General features: G+C 39.4%; 1 protein-coding gene across 1 annotated transcript in view; it reads left to right on the top strand.

The window, feature by feature from the left end:
- The window catches only part of TRPC3 (transient receptor potential cation channel subfamily C member 3), a 33,007-nt gene that overhangs the window by 7,410 nt on the left and 2,391 nt on the right, over positions 1-23,206 (top strand). The window contains exons 2-11 of the mRNA XM_030947620.1: positions 1,137-1,908; positions 9,868-10,053; positions 14,547-14,711; positions 16,764-16,980; positions 18,037-18,270; positions 19,367-19,631; positions 20,141-20,336; positions 21,413-21,622; positions 22,129-22,212; positions 22,709-22,784. Of these exons, the coding sequence (XP_030803480.1) occupies positions 1,137-1,908; positions 9,868-10,053; positions 14,547-14,711; positions 16,764-16,980; positions 18,037-18,270; positions 19,367-19,631; positions 20,141-20,336; positions 21,413-21,622; positions 22,129-22,212; positions 22,709-22,784 (2,405 nt within the window). The remainder of the gene's footprint in view (positions 1-1,136; positions 1,909-9,867; positions 10,054-14,546; positions 14,712-16,763; positions 16,981-18,036; positions 18,271-19,366; positions 19,632-20,140; positions 20,337-21,412; positions 21,623-22,128; positions 22,213-22,708; positions 22,785-23,206) is intronic.

Raw genomic sequence — 23,206 nt, 5'->3', positions numbered from 1 at the left:
CTTTGCAATTTCTATCCAAGGTCCCTTCTCTTTGCAATTTCTATCCAGTCTCACTGCTCTGAACCTCCCTACCCCTCTCTTGTTTCCTTGCTTTGCTAGATCCATCTCAGCATCCAATCTGCCTGTTCTCTGAGTACATTCACTGGTTCATAATTCCAGTTTCTGTGTTTGCCAAATTAGCTTGCTCACCCATTCTTTTCACCTGTTACCCTTCTCTTTCCTCCCTCTTTCTTCTTTTGCAACTGGTTTCTGTGGAGAGTTCACAGGTTCCCTGGTTCTCATTTTCCTTCAAAACATTTCACTTTCCTACACCCATGTTTCCTCTTTCTAGTGCAGCAGTTATCCCAATTTTGATTCATTAACTCTTTGACTTTCCTTTTTTTTTTTTTTATTATGGTACAAGAATGTAGACACAGACCCTCTCAGCTCCTGAAATGGGTGATGTAGAAACAGGCCCAACACAATCCACAGCATTGCAGGAGTCCCACTGGAGTGAGAGCTGATCCCAGTCTGTACTGGATGACTCCTGGTGCTTGGAGCCTGTGAGCAGTTTACTTGTAGGAAGTCTGCTGAATGTGTATGTAGTATTGTTGTCCAAAAATCTGTAATTTGACCAAAGTGACTTGTGAGTAGAAGCTTCCAGGTTTAACGTTTCTAGTAGTAACACGAGAAGCTGTGATCAGGCTTCATCATGTGTTGCTTGGCAAGAAATCCTGAAGAAAATGTGTTTTCACCTCACTTTTATGTGATCTACAACATGGTAAGCTTAAGTATTGCCTTACTTATACCATCATCTTGAATGCCTGTGATGGATAATATTAATTACTACTGAAAGCAGTAGATGAGTTTTCATTTTATATATGGGAGGGATTTCTGAAGAGGAGCAATGTCTTAAAAAAATGAAAAAAATGTTAATAAATCTTGACCATGCTAAGAGAACAGCAGTGGCCCGAGGCATTGAGCCTGTGAGTGCCTTTAGATTGCAGACAAGCAAGAGCAATCCCAATTCAGGATACTGCTTGTCAGGAAATGGGCAAAGGACAAGGCACAAAATAAGCTTTTGCAGCCGCAGGATTGGAAGTTACAAATTACCACCAGAGTGAAAATTTGTTACCTCTTGCTTGTTTTCTCCTTAGGTACATCGAAGAGAGCCCATCCCTGAGGCGGATGACCATGATGAGGGAGAAGGGAAGGCGACAGGCCATCCGGGGCCCGGCCTTCATGTTCAACAACAGGGGCACGAGCCTGACGGCCGAGGAGGAGCGATTCCTGGATGCTGCCGAGTACGGCAACATCCCCGTGGTGCGCAAAATGCTCGAGGAGTCAAAGACACTGAATGTCAACTGCGTTGACTACATGGGCCAAAACGCCTTGCAGCTTGCTGTGGGGAATGAACATTTGGAAGTGACAGAACTTCTGTTAAAAAAAGAGAACTTGGCACGGATTGGAGATGCCCTGCTGCTCGCAATCAGCAAGGGTTACATTAGGATAGTGGAAGCAATTTTGAATCATCCTGGGTTTTCGGTAAACAAGCGACTGACTCTGAGCCCTTGTGAGCAGGAGCTCCAGGATGATGATTTTTATTCCTATGACGAAGACGGTACCCGCTTTTCTCCAGACATCACTCCCATCATTTTAGCCGCCCACTGCCAAAAATACGAAGTCGTGCACATGCTGTTGATGAAAGGAGCGAGGATAGAAAGACCTCATGATTATTTCTGCAAATGTAATGACTGTACAGAGAAGCAAAAACATGATTCTTTCAGTCATTCTAGGTCAAGAATAAATGCGTACAAAGGACTGGCCAGTCCGGCTTATCTGTCCCTCTCCAGCGAAGATCCAGTGCTCACTGCTCTCGAACTCAGCAATGAACTTGCCAAGTTGGCCAACATTGAAAAAGAATTCAAGGTAACGTTTTTGTGTTTCTCTGTCTTTGTTATTGTTTTCAAGTTGCTGCAACTTCATGTTGTCCTTAGATGCTGAAATGATTCCCTGTGCTTTTACTTTTTCAATTACAAATACTCTCATCTTATTGTCTCTTTTATTCTTGATACGTAAGCCTTTAGAAGGAATTTTTAATGGAATGAAATTGCTTTTGCACCTACTGTGTTTGGAGAAATTTGGTAAAATTGGAAACTGGAAAAAGTGTGTGTTCTGATAAACTTGAAGCAGACAGAAAACAATTCTGGTTGCTGCAGCGCACAAGGATTGTTCTTAGGTACAAATGCTGAGTAATAGAAGTGCAAAAAGCAGAAACATTTTGCTTGTTTTGGGGGCACTGCAGCACTGACCTTATTCCCTCTTCTTGTACTGATTTTGACTGATGTCTCCAAATTGTTAAAAATACCCAAAGTAGTTTTTTTTTTTGGATGCACCTTTTAGGAATGTCACATGTTCAAAACCAGCTGTTAGACTGCTTACAGATGTTCGTCCTCTTACCTGGTTTTCAGCTGTATCTGGTTTTGTATGTCAGTGCCCCCACTTCTTTTTATATTTCAATTAATGACTTAGTTAACTGTTGCCCAGTGCTTTTTTTTAATGATTTTTCTGTTCAGTTGAATACCTTGAAAAAGACCTTTCCTCTTGTTCGCCATTCTCCCCCTGCAGCCAAACCCCACCAAAAATCAATCCCCAGTAGACTGCTTGTAATGAGAAAAGCTTGGCTTGGGGAATGACAGATTGCTCTCAGTGGGTAGAGATATTCACAGCATTGTCTCTTGGTGTAGCAGCAACTTTATTTGGGTTCTGCAAGGCCAGTGTTGGGTACCACTTGCTTGTTTAATATCTTCAGAAATGATCTGAGAGAGACAAAAGATGCATTAACCTCCCCAAGCAGCAGCAAACACTGCTTATCCTGTGGAGTACTCAGAAGGAATATACAACAACCCGGAGAAAGACAAGCAGAAATTAACCAAGTGAAATTTAACAGAAGAGGAAAAAAATTCCTGAGAAAGGATAGATCCATATTCAGCTGAGTGAGTTAAAATAGAATTTAAAAAATAAATTTTCTGTGGTGAGAAGGATTAATGTATTATAACACACACTCATGAAATGTAAAATTCAGCTTTAACCCTTCCTCCCCTTTCTTTGCTGAAGCAACTCTCTCATACCATGCTGTGTGTTGTGTAATCTGGCAAATTAATGGATTACTTCCTCAATGTATTTATCCAGGGAAAAATGTCAGATTTTTCTTTTTCCTTGGGTGAAAAAGTACCCTGCCACCAAAAGCTAAATTAGGGCAAGCTGCTTTGTGTTTTTGTTAGGCAAGGATGTAAGTGATTAGAATTGCATAGAAAAGTTACAGTGGAAAGAAATTCATGAGAGACTCCCATCTCACAGGTACTAATACCATGCATACAAATTTCATCAGAAAAACAAGTAGCTTGAAATTTTGGAGGAGAAAAGGTGAAGATTTTTGATTGAGCTTTTATTTCAAACCAGAGGTTGAAAAAATTATTTCAGTTTTTAAAATGGTAATTCCCTGCTATTTTGGCATGCCTAAAACCCCAAGAAATCCAGTGTTTTCACAGATTTCAGTATTTTTGGATAGCACTTTCATGGCTACTAACCTTGCCAGGTGTATCAGATGATTCAGTTTTGGCACCTACAGTAAAAATTGTTCCAGACTCCTTGCTGGCATGGAAATTCCAGCTTCTCATCAACGTCAAAACATTCCAGTGAAGTAATTACTCTCCTCATTGACGTCACATCTCTTTTTTTCCCTTCTGTTTCTATCAAGCCTGATGGGAGAGCTGAGTGCTTCCCTGGAGTTCCTCCCATCTGTAACTCTCTTTTTCAGTGCTTTCTTCCCTACAGATCTGTCACCTGAAGGTGTTTGGCTGATGACTTGTGTGCTTTGTCATATCCCAGAGGAGAAGGCGTCTAATCCAGCATTTGCATTCCTGCAGACTTCTGCTGCACTCTCCTCTAGGATCATCACTGGAAATTCTCCAGTATTCCACTCAAATTGAGTCTGTAGCACAGCACTGAGCAGAACTGTTTCAGGGTGGAGAAAAATGGGCAAAATACTTCATCTCTCTCACAAAAAAAGAATGGATAAATCTGTTAAAATCATAATTTATTCTCAGTATCTATGGAATATTAAGGCCCACGATGTTTCCTCTGTGTGCTTCGCTCCCAGGATGCAGAGCACTCCTACAGAAAATTCTGTTCTGGGTGGTTTTCCCACAGAGAAAGAGCATAGGTCGAACCTGTTTAAAAACACCTGAGGGCCAAGTTTCCTGGTGAATCCTTGTTAAATTGAACCTAACATCCCTTGCATATGCAAAGTCCAGTCTGCTTCTCTTGCTTATCATTTACAGTAAGAAATTCTAATGCACAAACCAGTGTTTGCACAAGTGAATTAGAAATATGGGAAGGTGACTTAGGACATTCTTTCATGACAGTCAGTTCGTCAAAAACACCTGATTCATCACATTGATTTTTAGGTTTTGTTTTATTTCCCTTTTAGGAGAAAGGATTCAAATAAACCACAGAGCCCTGATTTTTCTTGAGGATGCAAGACACCTAGCCAAAAAAAAAGTACTGAAAATTAATAAAAACAGAGGAAGAAACTGGAGCCCTGAAGTCCATTTCATTCTACTCTTTCATCTCCAAGCTTCCTTACTTCCAATTGTGAAATCCTTGTTTCAACCTGCTGTTTGTCCTTTCGCTCTTCATCTATTATATTTATTTCTTCTTGACTGCTTTACTCCTCTTTGATCTTTGCATCCACTTGTCTTCTTCCCATGTATTCCTCTATTCAATTATCTCATGGCCATGACAGGGAGTACAGTATTTCTCTGACTTTACTTGGTGTTCCTAGTCCCCCTGGTCTCCTAATTCCAGGGATTCATCTGCAGGATTTCAGAGGACATCAGGAATTTCAGTTTGATCTCAGTCAGGAATGGGACCAAATTGTAAAAACTGGAACTTTTTCTTGTCTTAATGTAAAAAAGTGACTATTACCATAGTTGGAGAATTATCTTTTCCTTTCCAGTAGCACCACAAAGTACTTTGCAGTACAAATATTCCCGATTTTAATGTTTTCCTGTTCTCCTATTTTTAGCAGACCATGGCCACTGCAGCTTGGCTTGGGGAGTGTTGGGGTTGGTTTACTGAAGTTAATTGATATTCACCCTCCTCCCTGAGAACTTTAAAGCTGTTACTGCCCAGGGAAGGGAGGATTTCTGGCAGTCAGAACAGCTGATGGAACTTTCCTTTGGGGTCACCATAAGAGGAGAGAGGACAAGGTAGCTAAAAAATCCTGTGGTTATCTCTTTATACCAGCTTTCAACTAAATACTGTCCTGTGTAAGCAAGCTCAGTTCTCCCAGCTGAAATTGCTCTGGCAAGGATCAAAAAGGTTGTAGTCCTGCTTTCTATAGGATAAATCCCTGTTCCCAGTTTTGCTAAAAGCTCCTACTGAACCAAGGGAAGATGTGGACGTGCATCTAAAAGCAGAATCTGTCAGTGTTCCAAGTGAATTTACATAGTGTTGTCTCAGCTGAACTAACAAAGAGTGTGCAAGCTTGATCTAGGTTTAGGCTCAGCTTTTGAAAGGACAGGGCCCAGATCCATAACCATTAGTGCAATTATGTGTTTTCTTTGCGTATACAGTTACATGTGCAAACTCACCCTGTATGTGATTTCAAAGTGGCTCTTTACCAGGTAATAACATACATTTGTGATTCAGTGTAATGGCTGTGAATCAGTTGTGCATTGCTCGTGAGCTTTGGTGCTTGCAGGAGTGTACCAGAACACAGATCCCTACATTTTGTTTGACTGCATGTGATGGCTCAGTATAAATTTCCTTTGCAGTGGTTACAAATCTTGAGTGGAATCAGCTGAAGGTTTTCTGTTCATGCACTTTGTTCTTTGCACACGGACTGATACCTTCTTTGTCGAGACTCCAGATGAATTCACAGGGCAGTTCTTGATGTTATGAGTGAGAACAGAACACACAAATTTGGGCAGGCTGAGATCCAGCTTTTGATGTGTGTCAGAGTCCTCTGAAACTGCTTGTGAGGCACAGCTTTGCAATTCCAGTCGTTGTCAGTTGGCCTGAATGTCCCAGAGTCACCTGGGAACCTGGAAACACAGGGTGCAGGCCGATATTTTTTGATGTTACAAAGATGTTTGTGCAACTGTTAGTGTTGATCTGATGACTTAATTTGTATGTTCTCAGGAGTGAGCAGAGGTGATTTGGATGACTGGGACCATAGATTAAAATTTCTGATAGTCACACAACACCCTAGAGGTAGAAGGTTGTTTGAAAATCAGGTACTGTTTGTCTGTTTAATTCTGTAAAGCAATCAGATAGACTGGGATAAATTTGATTTGCTAATACATAGGTAAATAAAGACCTGGAGAGGGAAATCTGACAAGTTTTCCTGCTAAAAGATTCAAAGCCAGAGTGGGATATTAAGAATGCACGTACTGGTTTGCAGTTCTCATAACAGCATTTGTGAATAATGTAGGCTGTATTTATTCCTTAAATTTGACAGAATTAAACCTCATCCATTATATTGTTAATCTTATCTAGCAATAAGCATAATTTTTATAAGCAAGTGGTGTATCTACCAATGAAGAAACATGTCATTCATGTTTCTACTGTTGTTCTACTGCTATTAGAAGAAATCTGGGTAACTCTCGTGGTAGGGAAACATGCAAAGCGTGGAAATAACTCTTGTTATTTCCTAACTATTAGAAATCCACTATTTCTTCTATTTCTTCACAATTAGCAAAATAATGAGAAAACACTTAGTAATTGCAGCCTCTCCCTGCAACTGGACAGCACATGTTTATTCATACAAGGACAAAATTTGCATTCTGTTATGTCATAAAGCACTTGAATAATACAAAACCTGTATTCTAGCAGTTTGTACTCAGAGTTTTGGCCTCTATGATGAAGCTCTTTCTTGACTAGGCTGTCATGAAAGATTGTTACTCTTTGTTGTTTTCCTTTTTTTTTTTTTTTGACTGCTGCTATTTTCTAGCCACCATCCTGGAGTCTTCTTTTGCAGGGTTTTTATCTTTGTAGTGTGTGAGATCTAATCACATCTCATGTAAAAGCTCTATCTGCATTCAGACCTCCATGCAGGCAAGTATATTTCACTCCCTTGATTAGCTTTTCTTATGAGACTTTGCTGTAGGGGGATGCAGTATGGGTAAATGAAGGTGGTACAGAATGTAATCACATCCCCCAACGAGTTGCAGCTGAACCAATTACTAAAGATGAGGAGCAGGCCTGATGTTAACAGGCCACACCTGTAGCCAATAAGAGCAGTGGTATAAAAGAGTGGATTGGTGGGATCTGGAGTCAGATGGCTGCTGCAAGGACCAGGAACAGTCAGTGATGAGAGGAGCTGCCTGTGAGAAACATCGAGGAGGTGTGAAGCTCTGGTGATATGGATTCCTTGCCCTATAATGATAATAGAACTCTTGATATATAAGGCAACATTTTGCCTTTTTCTAAGTCCTAAATCTTGGTCATACATTAGCTTGCTTATCCCTTCACTGAATGTAATCACACATCCCAGTATTATTTTTACAGTTGGCTCTTCTGTCCTGTTCCCCTTGGTTGCCAAAAACAAATCTAAAATAACCTTACATCCTGTTGCCTCACTGACAACTGAATTAATTTGTCCTCTATGACCAAAGGAAATAACAGGATCCTGTTTAAGGTCTATGATTAGGACTGGTTGTTTCCAAGTCTGTATCAGGGATGTTAGTCTTGTGTAATAACACGACTTCTAGGAGTATTTGTTTTTCCTCCAGTAGTGTTTCATTTTGATTCATATCTGAATCTGACCTATGGGATTGATGGCTGATTCTTGCACTTACCCTATGCAGCCTCTTTTCCCATCATTTCCCAAAATAATTTGAAGCTACTGAAAGCACATTAGTTTCTCTGCCTCATTGTATAGATGCTAAGTTGAAAATTTAGCAAAACTACCAGTAGGTAGTTTTGGAGGAGGTAAAATTACTTAGGAAAGGAGGAAGAAGTGAGGGTTTCAGGAAAGAAAAAGTTTAAGTGAGAAAACTATCAGGGCAGAAGGAGTAAGGAAACATTTTTGAGAAGACAGGCACCTCTAAGGGAAAATCTACACCCTCAAAAAGTGATTTTGAAAAGGTAATATCTGGAAATGAACAGTAAAACACAAAAAATGGAGAGGCAGAGGGCTCAAATGAGTGTCTCAGTGGCCTGGTGGAGGAAAAAAAACCTGAAGAAATGCTATGGAGTAATTGAAAAAGGTGGTTGTGCTGTTTCTAGTTGGGCACTGAGGGTAAAATTGGCAGACTCAGTCAAGTTTCCTCCTCCAGCTGTAGCCTCATGTGAGGAAATCAGAGGCCCCATCTCAGATATGGAATTTCTAGAAGTCTGTCTGAGAGGACATGGACACAAAAATGAAGACCAGGGTTTGTGCTGAAGTAGAGATCAAGACTTCATAGATAAGGTCACAGAGGTGGTGGGAGACATTTACAAGCGCAAACAAAAGTACGAGCAAAATTTCAGACATGAATGTTTTACTGAGTTAACTAAAAATTCTGAAATGCAGCCACAAATGTTTTGTCAGAGGAGGAAGATTAGAGAGAAGCAAATATTTGATGTTGATATGATAGTCCTTGGAAAGACTGAACAGGTATGAAGATGAATTCTCCTGTTCTTTCCAGAGACTTTTACAAGAAATTTGGGGCATTTTGCCCACAATGTTGGTGTCCAAGCTTGTCCTGCAGTTACTCTGTAACCCACTGTGCCAGTTGTTGGGTGGGAGACATTCCAAGGGAAGGTAGGAAAGGAAAAAGGAGGAAATGCACCTGGTGTACATCAAGAGTAATGAGCAATTGGCCACTTTAGCAGTGTAGAAAGAGCTAAAAGGTATTTGTACCCTCAGAGGCAATTACTTCATTAGTTGTCAGCAAAGTTTTTGCAGGAATGAGGTTTCTTTTTTAATAGTCCTGGTCCTGCTTTGTTTCTGAAAGTGTTATGGTTTCAGCTGCCCCTTGTTGCCCATCCAGGTTATGTTTATATAATGGTACATGCTCCCATTCTCTGTTAAACAGCTGCTGTTAGGTGTTCACCTTGTGTCAGAGAATGAATGATTCTGTCTTGGGATCTTTTGGTGGTCGCTGTGACCCCGAGAATGTTAAAAGTCTCTTTTCCCAGCCCGAGTGCTTGAAGGAGGAGTCAGGGCTCTTCAGTTCTTGGTCTCAAGGTTGTTTATTGTTCCTTATCTATAAAAAATTTTTCTCCTGCCCTGCCCAGGTCCAGCCAGCAGGACAGTTCCAGGCACACTGCCTGCCCCCATGGCGGAGTTATGTGTTTATACTAAAACTATGTACAATGTTTACAATTGCTTCCCAATACCTATCACCTGTGTTAGACAGTGAGCTTCTACTCTAAGCCAATCTGCAAGTGCCACCATCACAGCAGGAGATGGAGTCCAAGAAGAAGAAGAAGGAGAAAGACTGGACACACCCAGATCCCTCCATCTTGCCTCCTGAATCCCCATTCTAGAAACCCCAAAATCTACTTTTCCACTCCATGATAACTTCACTACCAATCTACCTAAACTGTTGTGGCTTGGTGATCTTCATATAATGTTGGTAATTTGCTCCACGGGTCATAATCAAAACCACAGGTGTTTTGGGCCCCCTGGCAAGGGTATTGGCTGTTATGGACAGCCATGTTCTAGTTCCCACAATTCTGCTGTATGAAAATTGTGTAACATCTGATACACTCCAAACGTGACATGGTAAAAATCAAACACTTCATTTTTATCAAGTTGTACAGGTCCTTTTCTCCTCACCACTGACTCTTAAGCACATTTGTGACAGGCCATGTTCTGTCCCCCTCCTGTTCCAGAACGACTACCGCAAGCTGTCGATGCAGTGCAAGGACTTCGTGGTTGGTGTCCTGGACCTGTGCCGGGACTCGGAGGAGGTGGAGGCCATTCTGAACGGGGACCTGAACGCGGAGCCGCTGGAGGCGCAGAGGCACCGAGCGTCCCTGAGCCGCGTCAAGCTGGCCATTAAGTACGAAGTCAAAAAGGTAACTCCTCACAGCTCTCAGGCACTGTGGCAGCAGGGCATTGCCACCTCCTCCCCCTGCAGGTGGTCAGATGCACAACTGAGACGTGGGGTGAGTAATCAAGGCTCTCACAGGGCAAAAGGGGACTGTAATGAAGGAGTTGAGTTTAATCTACTTCCCACTGCTGAGAAGTGGCAGGAGATTGCAATGACATAAATGAGGTGTGCTAGCCAGGCTTTGCACAGTTGGTCAGATCCTTCTCCTGATTAACTCAAAAGGTGTTTCAGTAGAGCCAGATTTTCACTCAGTGACACTCAGGCTGTGTCTTCTGTCAGTCAATGCAATAATACCTACTCCATAGAGAAGTCTGTGTTAGTTTCAACCCATAAGTAACTCATCTGCAACTGTGTGTTGTTGTGAGAAATTCCATGTGATTTACCATGCTTGTTCCTTTAAAAATATTTTAAAACTCAGCCCTGGAAATGCATGGAATATGTCTGTGGCTGCTTGGTCAGTTCATTTCAGTTCTTCACCTTTGTACCTGTGTTTATTGGTGTTTTGGTAAGTGTTTTCAGTAGATGCCTCTTTCAAAGTAGTTTGTGTTTTGTGAATGAATTTTATGCGTTGAAAAATGGAGCTATGCATCACATATTTAACATAAATACATATCCTTTCATTGTAGTTTTTATTGTATTGCTATGTTGTTCTCCTCAAGATCCCACGTTAGGCTAGCACAGAAAATAGTTAATACTGTGTCCTGTTGTGAGAGGAGGCAGGAAGTACAGCAGGGCCTATGTATTATTTACAGCTACCTATTTGTGTGATTAGCATCACTTCCATTCCTTACAGCCATTATAGTTTCATCATCTCCACAAGAAGCCTTGTGTCTCTCAGAATAAATAACCCTGTGTTCTGTGGCCACCTCTTGAGCCAATCTGCCATATAAAACAAATTGTAAGGACCCTGCCAGAGCAACTGGGGACTGCTGGTGTTTATGATGGCCCCAAAAGATTGATAATAAAAACTGTAAACACATATCCCAAGCAGCAAATCATCATTTCCAGTAAAGGATTGGTCTACAGCAGATAAATGCATATTAATTGCCAAAAATCAAGGTAAATATATACAAGCATTAAATTAGTTTAAAAGACTGGAACTGGGGGGAGAAAAAAAATCAAAGTGCATAAGCATACTTTAGTGTCTAAATATATACTTCTTTATGCTATTGCAGTGTAATGTGTACCAAAACTTTGTTGATGCTCCTTTCTCAGCTTTCACACTGAAGGCTGTGGTTTTCTTTTGTGAGTTTGTTGTCACTGATGAAATTCACTGCTGAGCAAAGGGCCACACTGATCTGTTAAGAATAGCAGACATCTAAATAATACCAAAAAAAAAAAAAAGATAAAAACTTGTTCTCTTCTCTTGCAAGAGAGTAGCTCAGAGTGCTGGCTGCAGTTCATGACAAACACAGTTCAGAAGCTACAAGAGGAATGATATTGTTGGGAGGAAATAGACAGTACAGAGTTGTTACCATATTCATACATGTGCAGCTCCCTGTAAGTGGCCATTACAGGGGGCATGGCAAGGATGGAAATGTCTCTGCCAGGGTGGTCCTTTCATGCTGGGATTTGTTCTGTCAGAGCTGTGATGGATTCTAGTGATATCCTGACTGGGACAGATTCAGATGTGGGAACTCCACATGGGACTACTTTAACCCTCTCACCATAGGGAGCAGACAAGGATGTGGTGGGTTTCCTTTGCTTTCTGTGTTTCTAGCTGTGCTTCCAGGTTAGGTCCATCAAGGTCTGTTCCCTGTTGCTAGCAGTGCAGCCAAACAGAGCAGCAGGTCCATGAAATAGGTAATGAGCCTATGCCCTGTCCAGAGGGAGGAGAGGCAGGAAAAAACATATGACAAGTAGCAAATGTGCTCAGAACCTCACTCCTAGGGGAAGGGAGTTTTTAATTCTATTAGTAATGAAACTCTTGCACTTAATGCCCTGGGTATTGCCCCAAAGTGGAGCCCATCTTTTAAACATGATGAGATTTTGAAGCTAAGGTTCAGACTGAAACTGCAGCCCCAATAGGGATGGACTAAGGGAATTAAGAGAAGAAAATAAAAAAAAAGAAAACAAATTAATCTTGCTCTGTATGCTGCATTACTGCTGTAGTAGTGCTTTTAGTTTTGTGTCTCAACTCTGTCTTTAGATTGCCAACAAAATTCCAGAGAAGAGCTAATACTGCCCCAACTAATCTGCAGTTCTTGCTGAGACAAAAATCAGGATGGAATTTCCAAGTGAAATCAATAAGAACTGGAATAAAATCACAGGAGTTAATTTTCAAACCCTGAAGTGTTCAACTGATAGATAAGAAAGAAGATGCAAAATTCTCTTTGTATTTTGTGTGTTAGTGTATCAGAGTGTGCCAGGATTTGTTCTTGCTCCATCTAAACCCAGCCATTATGATGACAGAAATAAATAACATAATCACTCTGAGTCATTCAGAAAAATATTTACATAGTGATGACTTGGTTCATGGTCATGAAACTGAAAACATCAGAAGTGTTACTGTCAATTATGCTTGGAAAAGCAGCTACATTAAAATTGGGATATTTTTTCTTTTAGTGACCATATACTGTTCTCACACATCATTTTTGTTCACTGAGGTTCTGCTTGGAGCTGAAAGTATTAGATACATGTGATAATAAGCTCAAGATATGTAATGAAAAGTGAGAAACTGCGTGGAAAATAGAGTGAGAGGAGAAATGCAGGAAGAACAAGGTTCTAGGATGCTGTGAGCAGTAGGTAAAATGTGATGTGAACCTGCTGTCCTTGGAGGAGATGAAGCTGCAGGCAAATACAGGTAACACAGACACACACACAACAGGGGTGGGCATAGTTTAAAGTTGCTGAAAATAAAACAAACATAATCATAAGTTGAAGTATTTCAGTCAAGACTGAGAGAGGAGGGAGGAATTTCAGAGCTTTTATGGATGAGAAGTGACACAACTCGCTCTGAGGGCTTGGAAGTGGTGCACATTGTGCAGTTGCCAGCAGTTAAATAAGTCACTAAGATCCTCTCAAGAGCCTTTAGACTCACTGCCAGAGAAGATCTTGCCCATAACTCTTGGCATCTTATTCACTAAGTCGTCCGTTTTTTTGGGTTTTTTTTTTTTTTTTTGGAAATGATAGCAATCTCCTCTTAGTGTCAGATCAAAATGTTGGTAGATCAGGAGAATAAACCAGCACAGAACTCTGGATGAGGTGCCACAGGGCCCATGGGCTGATTCCCAGCCCTGGGTAAACTTCCTTAAAGCTCCTTTAGTGTTTCTTCCCATTCCCTGTGGTAACAGAAGGAATGATGTGGGTGTTTCTTCCCTCCTCTTCCCTACAGTTTTAAGCCTAATTTTTAAAATGTCTTTGTAATTTGAAATAATTATTTACTTTCCTGCCTTTGTCCACAGTTAATCTGCTGTGGGATTTGTCCCTTTGATGTCCTGAGTTGACAATGAAATTTATCTTAGCAAAAGAAGAGGCTGGGGGCATATGTCAGAATGCACAAACACACAAAAACCCAATCTCTTCTTCTCAAATGGGCCAGCCTGGCAGTTTTTATGGTGCATAAGCTTCAAAGGTGACAGCCTAATAAAAAGAACAGAAGCAGTTGGAGTCGACATTAATTTCTCAAAGAACTTTTTTACAATCTCTTTATTTATTTCTCTTGGCCACTCCGCTTTATGTACAAACTGCATTAATATGTGAAGTAACTGCTTAATGCATCACATAGCAAAATGCTTAGGGACTTTAATTTTACAGCAAAGTAGATTAAAGTATGAAGATTGCCTTCCTTTTTAAAGTTCATGCAGCAGTTTCAGATTGCTCTTCTTGAGAGGTTTAAGGCTCCCTGTTTTCATTGCCAATGATTTAATTTGATTTTCTTTAAGAAGTCTGTCCTGTTGTACTACTCTATGCACTTTTTAATGAGATTTGGAATATTAATAGAGTTTTGCAAGCAAGACCTGGCAAACAACAGTGTATGTAGTACATAATGATCTCTGCAGAGTACAAGGGATAATAAAATGGGTATCCAAGGTTTACAGTATTTTCATTCTTTTTTCCAGAGTATAACCAACTGACATGAAATCTCACTCTTAATCCAACACAAATTATCAGTTATCAGATTTATTTTCAAACCCTTTTTTGTGAAACACCTAGCCTTCTTTATTCTCATTCACTAGTTATTGGTAAGTGTATTACTAGGTTTCTTCAAACTGCTGTGAAAACCAGGCTGCTCACCCTTGTGCTTAACTGGTGTCCCACGTGCTCTTGTGATGTGGCAGTTTCTTCTTTATTTATTAACCTTTGTTTTAAAGGGAATGAGAAAAAAGCCACAGTTTTTAAATATCTGGTGTTAATTCAGACCTTAGGTGATTGCAATTGTGCGTGTGACAGTTATGTAACTCTTCTTATTAATGACAGCATGTCTTGGTTTTTCTTTCTTTTTCCTTTTCTTTGCAGTTTGTGGCCCATCCAAACTGTCAGCAACAGCTCCTGACAATCTGGTATGAAAACCTCTCAGGATTACGGGAGCAGACCATAGCTATCAAGTGTCTGGTGGTGCTGGTTGTGGCACTGGGCCTTCCCTTTCTAGCCATTGGTTATTGGATTGCACCATGTAGCAGGGTACTGAATTTTATAAATTATGTGTCTTGTGCTGTTCTCAGAGCTGCTTTTCCTTTCCTGGCAGTCAACATGCAACTTCTGCTGCTTCCAAATTTTAACTAATTAATGATATTTTTAGCAATCCCTAACCTTGTGCCAAAAGATGCTAAGGGGGTTTTTGTTACTTGCACTGTAAAGAGGGGACCACAGTGATGAAGTATGAATATAAAATAACCTTCTCTGAGAGCTTTTTTCCTTTTTTAAATTTCCCTAGGTTATGCTCACCTCACCGTATCTGCTGTGTAACTTATTATGTTAGTAACATGGATTTTTTGAGAGTCACCACTCAGATTCTTAAGTCTCCTCTGGTGGCATCCTAATGTCTCATGCTGTTCCCATATAAACCATTAGCAGAACATCTGTTGACTTTACTGATGCAGAACTTAATCTTAAGTAAAATATTTGTTATCCCAGCCCTAGGAGGTCTGTTTGCCAGCTGAACCATAGAGCAGAAATTAAATTAAATGCATCATTCTGACCGTGTAGTGGGGTGTATTTGTAAAAGAGCATAGCTGTAAACTCTTACCTTATAAAAAATATGTGAACATGTAAGGGTGCTCCCACCTTTCCTGCTGATCTCACAAGGGAAGCAACAGCAGTTTCTTTGAAATCCTGACGGTCTGTAACACATGATTTGTTTGCAAATCAGGTGTATTCATAGATCTTTGGTATATCAGATGCAGGAAGATTTCTCTGTTGCATTAAAATTTTTAAAAATTTTAAGTAGATTTACTCCTGTGCTGAATGTGGTCTTTCAATTTTATTTCCCTAGCAAGTGTAAAGCAAAGAAATGTGAGTTTCTTTTATATTTCATTCTTTTAGTTCATCTCAAAAAGGATAAGATTTTTCTCATCTACATATTTGAAGAAAACCTGATCTTTTCTCTAGGTTAAATATTTATTTACTTTGAAGATAAACCTTTATGAAAATAGTGTAATTGTTACTCTCATTATTCTCTGAAATGTCACTTTCTATTAATATCTTTAGTAAATATATTTCTCACAGCTCCATATAATAGGAACATCTTAATGTATTTTTAGCTGGTGTCTAATATGGAAAAGTGACATTTGTCCTTGAGCTCTAATTCCCAGTAGCAGAAACATCTGATGTTTTTCCTCAGTGCTCATGTCAAATAACATGCTATACATTCAGGTCAGTGGTTGGATATTGCAATTACAAAATGCCTTCTAAAGGTCAGGAGCAGGAAGGGAACCTGAGATTGTTTGCCCAGGTAGTAAGTGCAGTTTAATGTGTGCTGGTTTGCTTAGTTCATAGTAGCTGACCCAAATTTCAAGGAAAACAATTCCTTGAAATAAGAAAGCTCATGTGGTCTTCTGTAAGATGCTGGTCCCCTCTTCTGGTGCAGACAAACTTCCCCTACTGCTGCTGTTTTGTTCTTTTACTAGGTGCAGATGTGAATTAAACCTGCTGAATTTATTTATAAAACCACTAATATTTCTGATCCTATCTTCCTTAGTCCATTTTGTGCAACAGTTGTTAGTTTTGATAGACACAGGTACTTATTTTGGCACTTAGAGCTCTGAACATGTGTTCTGTGAATGAATTATAGTAGCCAGACACAAGAAAACAACTAATTCTTCCTATAGCTGTAGTTCTAGAGAAGTTAATAATACATTCTTGTTGTTAGGAAAAATGTTTTGCTGGAGTTGGAGATTTGAATAATTTATCTTTCCCTGGGCTTGCTTTACAAACTCTTCCTGGTCACGGCCACGGTACATTTGCAGTTTCTTGGAGTGTTTCCCCTCAAACATTGCCATCTAGAGCTTGTGGAATATCATGAGCACTCACTAACAGAACAACATACTCTGTGAGGCTCCCTGTGGGAGCCTTTTGTCTGAAATGGCAAAGCACCACAGCTGAGTGCTCTTGGAAGAATATCCTTTAAGAATGAGGTTTCTGGCTGTCCTGAACTCTGAGTGCCCATTTATGCTTCTGCAATGCCTGGTGTTTCTTTGAGAAAACTGAGTGACTGCTTTCATTCTGCCTTTGCAGCTTGGAAGAATTCTTCGAAGCCCATTTATGAAATTTGTGGCACATGCAGCATCCTTCATTATTTTCCTAGGCCTGCTGGTGTTCAATGCTTCAGACAGATTTGAGGGCATAACCACGCTGCCCAATGTCACTGTCACTGATTACCCCAAGCAGATCTTTAGGGTGAAGACCACCCAGTTCACCTGGACAGAAATGCTGATCATGGTGTGGGTTCTTGGTAGGTATATTGCCCCTTCATCTTCCTGTTTTCCTGTAAATAGAAGTTCTGAAAGGGAGGAGAGAAGCCCAGGTCCCAAAGCTTTGATCCAGCTGCTGTGTGCAGCAACTAATAAACCCTTAGGGCAGGTAAGAGGGCATTAGAACAGATTTTGAATAATTTCATCCTAAAGTGTGTCAGGGTAGGGAGGTGAGTATGCCTTGTATGCTGCCTTTTGGGAGTTCCAGCTTATTCTCTTTATTTGAAAGAAGGCAAGGACTGGGATTTTCCAGTCCAATGTGTGGCTGCTCCGAGTGTAGTTGGGATGGCAGCAGCAGCCCCTTTGAATTACACAGCCAGGGAAACAAGATGAAGTTTGTGGGGTTGTGATTTTGCTTTTTGTTGGGTTTTTATTTTCCCTAAGAAACCTCTTTGAATCAAGAAAAAGTTTTGATTCACAGCAGCTGCATCTCATGGTTATGGTGAGGCTGTGATCTGGATTAAATCCACACAAATTAATTTCTGAGAAGAAATTTAAGTGAGAAAACCAAGTTACACATAGCCAAATTCCACTTTCTATGCTGAAAAGAATCTTATTCTGTAAAGTGGAAAAACAGTAGTGTAATTGTGTCTCTTCTATTTGGTCATCTGTGTTGTTGGGTAGTTGTGTTCTTGTGGAAAAATTAAACCCTCTGATTCAGAAGTGGCTTAGGAATGTCAATGTTAAGAGAGTAAGAGGACGTTTTTTCCCCACACTTTATTTTTTCTCCTTTGGAATGACAAAGGTTTTGTTGTTTGGCCACAATACTTTCAATGCAAAGTCAAGGTTCTACTCTACCCTCTGTGGGGTGATGTCTGAACTACGTTTCCATTAATTAATCTCAATTAATACTTTGCTATTTGATCAACCCTGTTGAAACCAAGAGAGAATAACCTTAGTGATGAGGCTGTGATACTGCAAATAAGTGAATCCCTGCTCCACTGGTATCATCCACTTCCATGAAATGGGAGAATTCAGGGAATTTAAATGACAACAGTTTGGCAAACGTTGCTGTGCTTTTTCATTTCTTGTTGCAGGTATGATGTGGTCAGAATGCAAAGAGCTATGGCTGGAAGGACCCAGGGAATACATCTTGCAGTTATGGAATGTTCTGGATTTTGGGATGCTGTCTATTTTTATTGCTGCTTTCACAGCCAGGCTCCTGGCATTCCTTCAGGCCACAAAAGCACAACAGTATGTGGACAACTACATTGAGGAGAACGACCTCTCCGAGGTCACACTTCCTCCAGAAATTGAATATTTTACTTATGGTGAGCTTAGTTTTTCTGCCAAACATAGAAAAAGCTTGAAGGATGCATTTAGAAGCCTCTCTTTACCCTAGAGCTAAATTTGACCCCCTTGATTTAAAACATTTGGAAGTTATATTTTATTCTTGGCTAATTGCACAACAGATGAAATGTTGATGTGCTTCCTTTCTCTTTTTTTTTGGTTCAGTTGTTTGAGAGTTATTCATGTTCATAAACATCTATCAGCATTTCCTCTGTTTAAATGGAATAAAACTACAAAATACTTATTGCAGTGCAGAAATTGTCAATAAAGGTGTGATTCATCTGTATTTACAACACAAGAAAATGCTGCTGACAGTGTATTTTAGGATGGGCTTCAATATATTGTAACAGCAGACGTGGTTTTGTTCCTTACCTTAATTGCAGTATAACCAGTCTGAATATTGTATACTGAATATAATAGCTGAATATAACCATTCTGCATATGTAAATACATATTTAGAAACACAGGGTATTTTGATATGAAACACATTTTAATTCAGTGTTGCTCTGCTGAGATGGTGCATGAATTCACATAGTAATTTATGAATTTCTGTATAACTCAATTGTTTCTGTGCGCATTGTGTGTAAAACCCACAATCCTATTTCTTTTGAGGTAATTGGCAAAAATCTTTATGGTCACTGTGGGAGCTAGGTTATATCCTGCAAAAAGACAAGGCCTGGTGTGACTAATAAATGAAATTGTTCATCAGGCAGCACTTATCTGCCCATCAATAAAACACCAAATAGGAATAAATTTCCCAGCTTTAGCATAGTGCTTGTTAAGATAGCTAATACAGACAAGTTTAAAAATGCAGTAAAAATTAGTTATTGTCTAGTTCAGGTTAAAATGCAAACTGCAGAAGAAAATGTCATGTTTCTTCAAGTCACTTCTAACAGAAGGTAATGTAGCTCATATTCTTAATTTGTGACTTAAATGAAAAAGGAATAGAGCAGCAACTATTAGACTCTCCAAATATTTGTCTCAACTAAATTCAGATGTGTTAATGAAAAAATCCTATCAAGGTTTATTCCTCAAGATTGTGATAAATTAGTAACCCCTGTATTTCATATCTTCCAGCTAGAGATAAATGGCTCCCATCTGATCCTCAGATAATATCTGAAGGCCTTTATGCAATTGCTGTTGTTCTCAGCTTTTCTCGGATCGCCTACATCCTGCCTGCAAATGAGAGTTTTGGGCCCTTGCAGATCTCCCTTGGAAGGACTGTTAAGGACATCTTCAAGTTTATGGTCCTTTTTATTATGGTATTTCTTGCATTTATGATTGGGATGTTCATACTGTACTCCTACTACCTTGGAGCTAAACTGAACCCAGCCTTTACAACGTAAGTATGAGGTTTTATTGTAAGTAAAAAGCCAATCAAAACTTTCAGGTTTTTCATTAAGATAGCAAAGTCTGTGAGCCATTGTGTGCTCTCTGTTAGCATTAAAATAAAACTGAAGACCTCAGAAAGCAGAACACAAAAGACCAATTGTTCCCTGTTTGTATAATGGAAGCTTTCATTTCAGCCTGAAATAATTTCACCTGTATATATTTCAGTCACATAGACTTGTGGGCAACCAATTGGAAGAAAATATTACTTGATATAAAATACCTTTCTAGTTCCTGTTGTTCTGCATGTATTGTTACAGCTCTATTAGCTGTGATGGATAGGTGGAGCACAGAGGACACATGGAAAGTGCTGTGGAAAATCCTTCCTTGCATGTTTGTTGTTTTGATCAGTGCTCTGATTCACAGACAAATTAATTGAGGTTGTTTATCAGTCACTGTAAACACAACTTTTATATTTCTTTGTGTAATTACTAATAATGCCTTCCTCTTTTTTCCCTACAGAGTGGAAGAAAGTTTCAAGACCTTATTTTGGTCGATATTTGGCTTGTCTGAAGTAACCTCTGTTGTCCTCAAATACGATCACAAGTTCATTGAGAACATTGGTTATGTTCTTTATGGCATATACAATGTCACAATGGTAGTGGTTCTGCTCAACATGCTGATTGCTATGATCAACAGTTCATATCAAGAAATTGAGGTGGGTTCTCTTCTCAAGTTGTTCTCTTCTGTTATGCTGTAAAAAGGATAGAATTAATAGGAATTATTTCAGTGGTATGCAAAACGTACAAAGAGGTTACCACAGGAAAAGATATCACCATATGTATAAAAGAGGGCTGACTTTATCTAACAACTCAGCCAAGCTGCAGAACCTCACAGGATCTAAACAAGTTTATCTCATGTTGTGTACACATTATACTTGGCATCCAACTGCAGTTAAAAAACAAATCAGAAAATGTAGAGTGTTGAAGATACTTGGATTTCAAAAAGAAATCTCAGGTTGCTGAAATGAAAGTAAAAGTGTATTTATAGTGCCAGCTTTCCAGACCATGAGTTCAAAGAGTACTACACTCACACAGATGCAGGCCCTCACAAACAGGAAGAATGATTATCTAAGACATAGTGTACAAATGGATATGTCATTCCCAGTCTTTTCAATGAGTTCTGGGAAATGTTAGGCAATTCAGCAGAGAAAACTAGTTATAATCCAGCCTTGGAATACTTCAGTAAGAATGTATGAGGACAAAATAGGTTTTTCAGTATTTAACACAATTTCTTCAGGACCACAAAGTTTGCATTTTCTGTACTCCATTATAAATCAGAGTTACTTGTCCGATTACGTGAAAAGCTGTGAGCACTACCATTTTAAGCCATGTTTTGCCTTGAGTCTAATACTTCAACACTTGTGCAAGTACCAAGCCCATGTGACCACTTTAATAAGAAAAACAAGGCTTGAAAAACCCCTGAAAGCTCCACTTTAAATAGCAGGGAGTTTATATGTTGGCTTTCACTTGATGCAAAAATGATGCTTGCTTAAATGCTTCATGTGCTTGAACTAAGTATTCTCAATGAAATTTTGCATAAAGAGACAACTGAAATTTGGTTAAAATAGACTAAGTAAAGTGGTTGCATTTCTGTAGAACTGCTGGAAGGCTTATTACCAAGAGTATAATGTTTTATCTCAATCCAGAAAGATCTTTCAAAGCAGCTTCATTTGAAAGAACGTTTGCATTTCATAAAAACCAAGAGCATCATCTGTTTTATTTCCTAACACAGGATGACAGTGACGTAGAGTGGAAGTTTGCTCGTTCTAAACTTTGGCTGTCATATTTTGATGATGGAAAAACATTACCTCCACCCTTCAGTCTTGTACCAAGCCCCAAATCTTTTTTCTATTTCATCATGAGGATCATTAACTTTTCCAAGTGCAGGAGGAGACGGCTACAGAAGGACATTGAAATGGGAATGGGGAACTCCAAATCAAGGGTAGGTTCTGAGATCTTTTCATTGCAGGGAAGAATTGTGTGTCTGTTCCAGCAGTCTTCTTTTCTTTTTTGTTTTAGCCTATAATCCATGCTTCTGATGATACTAGAGTAATTAATAATTTATAGCAATAAATCTCTATTTCAGACTGCCTAAACATACTGCATAAAACAAGAAATAGACTTAAATTTTATTAGAACAACCAAATCTGGGGAAACACAATTAAAAGAAAAATTGATGAGTATTCAAAGATGCAAATAATTCCTACAGGGAGTTACTTGAATATTGATTAAAGATACTTTAAGCCTATTTCCTCAGAACAGGATGGCCAAAATTATCAGCATTAAAAAAACAAAACCAACATATAATTCAAGGCAATCTCATTTTTTAAAAAATAATACTCTGATATAGTAAAAGATGGAACAACATGTCTTAAAAAAATAATAATGGAGCTGAATCCTAACTTTGAATTCCATAATTTGTTTTAATTTTGTCTTATTTCTTCCTAGTTAAACCTTTTCACTCAGTCAAATTCCAGAGTTTTTGAATCCCACAGTTTTAACAGCATTCTCAATCAGCCAACACGCTATCAGGTAAGTACATACAGTGACCATTGTCCTGAGTAATAGAACTGTGAGAAGGTTCTTGCAGAATTTTGTGTTTCAAGTACAGTTTACCTTCACCAGAGAAAGAAAACCTCCTGTAGAAATTAAACTCTAGGATGCTTCTTGAAAAGAAAAGATAGTTATTGTCCAAGCCCATTATTTGCAGCATTTCAAAACTAGCTCATGCAGTACATAAAATTGGTCTTTGATGTCCCCCTTGGGAAAATGTGAGGAGCAAACATCTGAAACCGGTGAAGGAATATCTGAAATGGGTTTTTGGGTAAGGGATGTGAAAGCTGACTAGGTTGGCTGTTCCCTTCCTTTCTCAGCATGCCCCCAGAAAAGCCCATTTGAGGCAAGTACTTCATCTGGGGCTGCTCATTCTTTCTCTTAGGCTGATGTGACAGAGAGAGCTAAGAAAGAAAAATGAACAATGTTTAATTATATAATCTCAGCTGATTATATAACTGTTTTAATCTGGCAGCAAATAATGAAGAGACTGATAAAACGTTATGTTCTGAAAGCACAAGTGGACAAAGAAAATGATGAAGTCAATGAAGGTAAGAAAGAGACTGCAATATTCAGAGGCAGTTTTTGTCACGTTCTATTAGGAACCAGTATTGCACTGATGCATGGGGGTTTTGAGTGAAAAGAGGGATTGTTTCTATTTCACATGCACTGAAGCTCACTTGGTAATGGAAAGTATGCCCATGTCATCAAAAAAAAGGAAAAGTAGGACTAAAGAAGTAGAACTGAGAGATATTATGGCTCCTGTTTTACAGATAGAAAATGAGAGCACAGACAATGCACAGAGGAAATCTGTGAAGGAGCCATTAACTGTATTCACACTTCCAGAGTCCTAATCAAAGCTGCAGGATCTTCCTCTCTGTTTCATTCAACAATTACACACAATTTACCACTTTACACCATGAACTATTTGTCCTCCCTTCATAAAGCTCTGAGGAATAATCATCTGTGAAGC

Source organism: Camarhynchus parvulus, chromosome 4, assembly GCF_901933205.1.
Source record: "Camarhynchus parvulus chromosome 4, STF_HiC, whole genome shotgun sequence".
NCBI lineage: Eukaryota > Metazoa > Chordata > Aves > Passeriformes > Thraupidae > Camarhynchus > Camarhynchus parvulus.
This window is presented reverse-complemented; position numbering and strand designations above follow the sequence as displayed.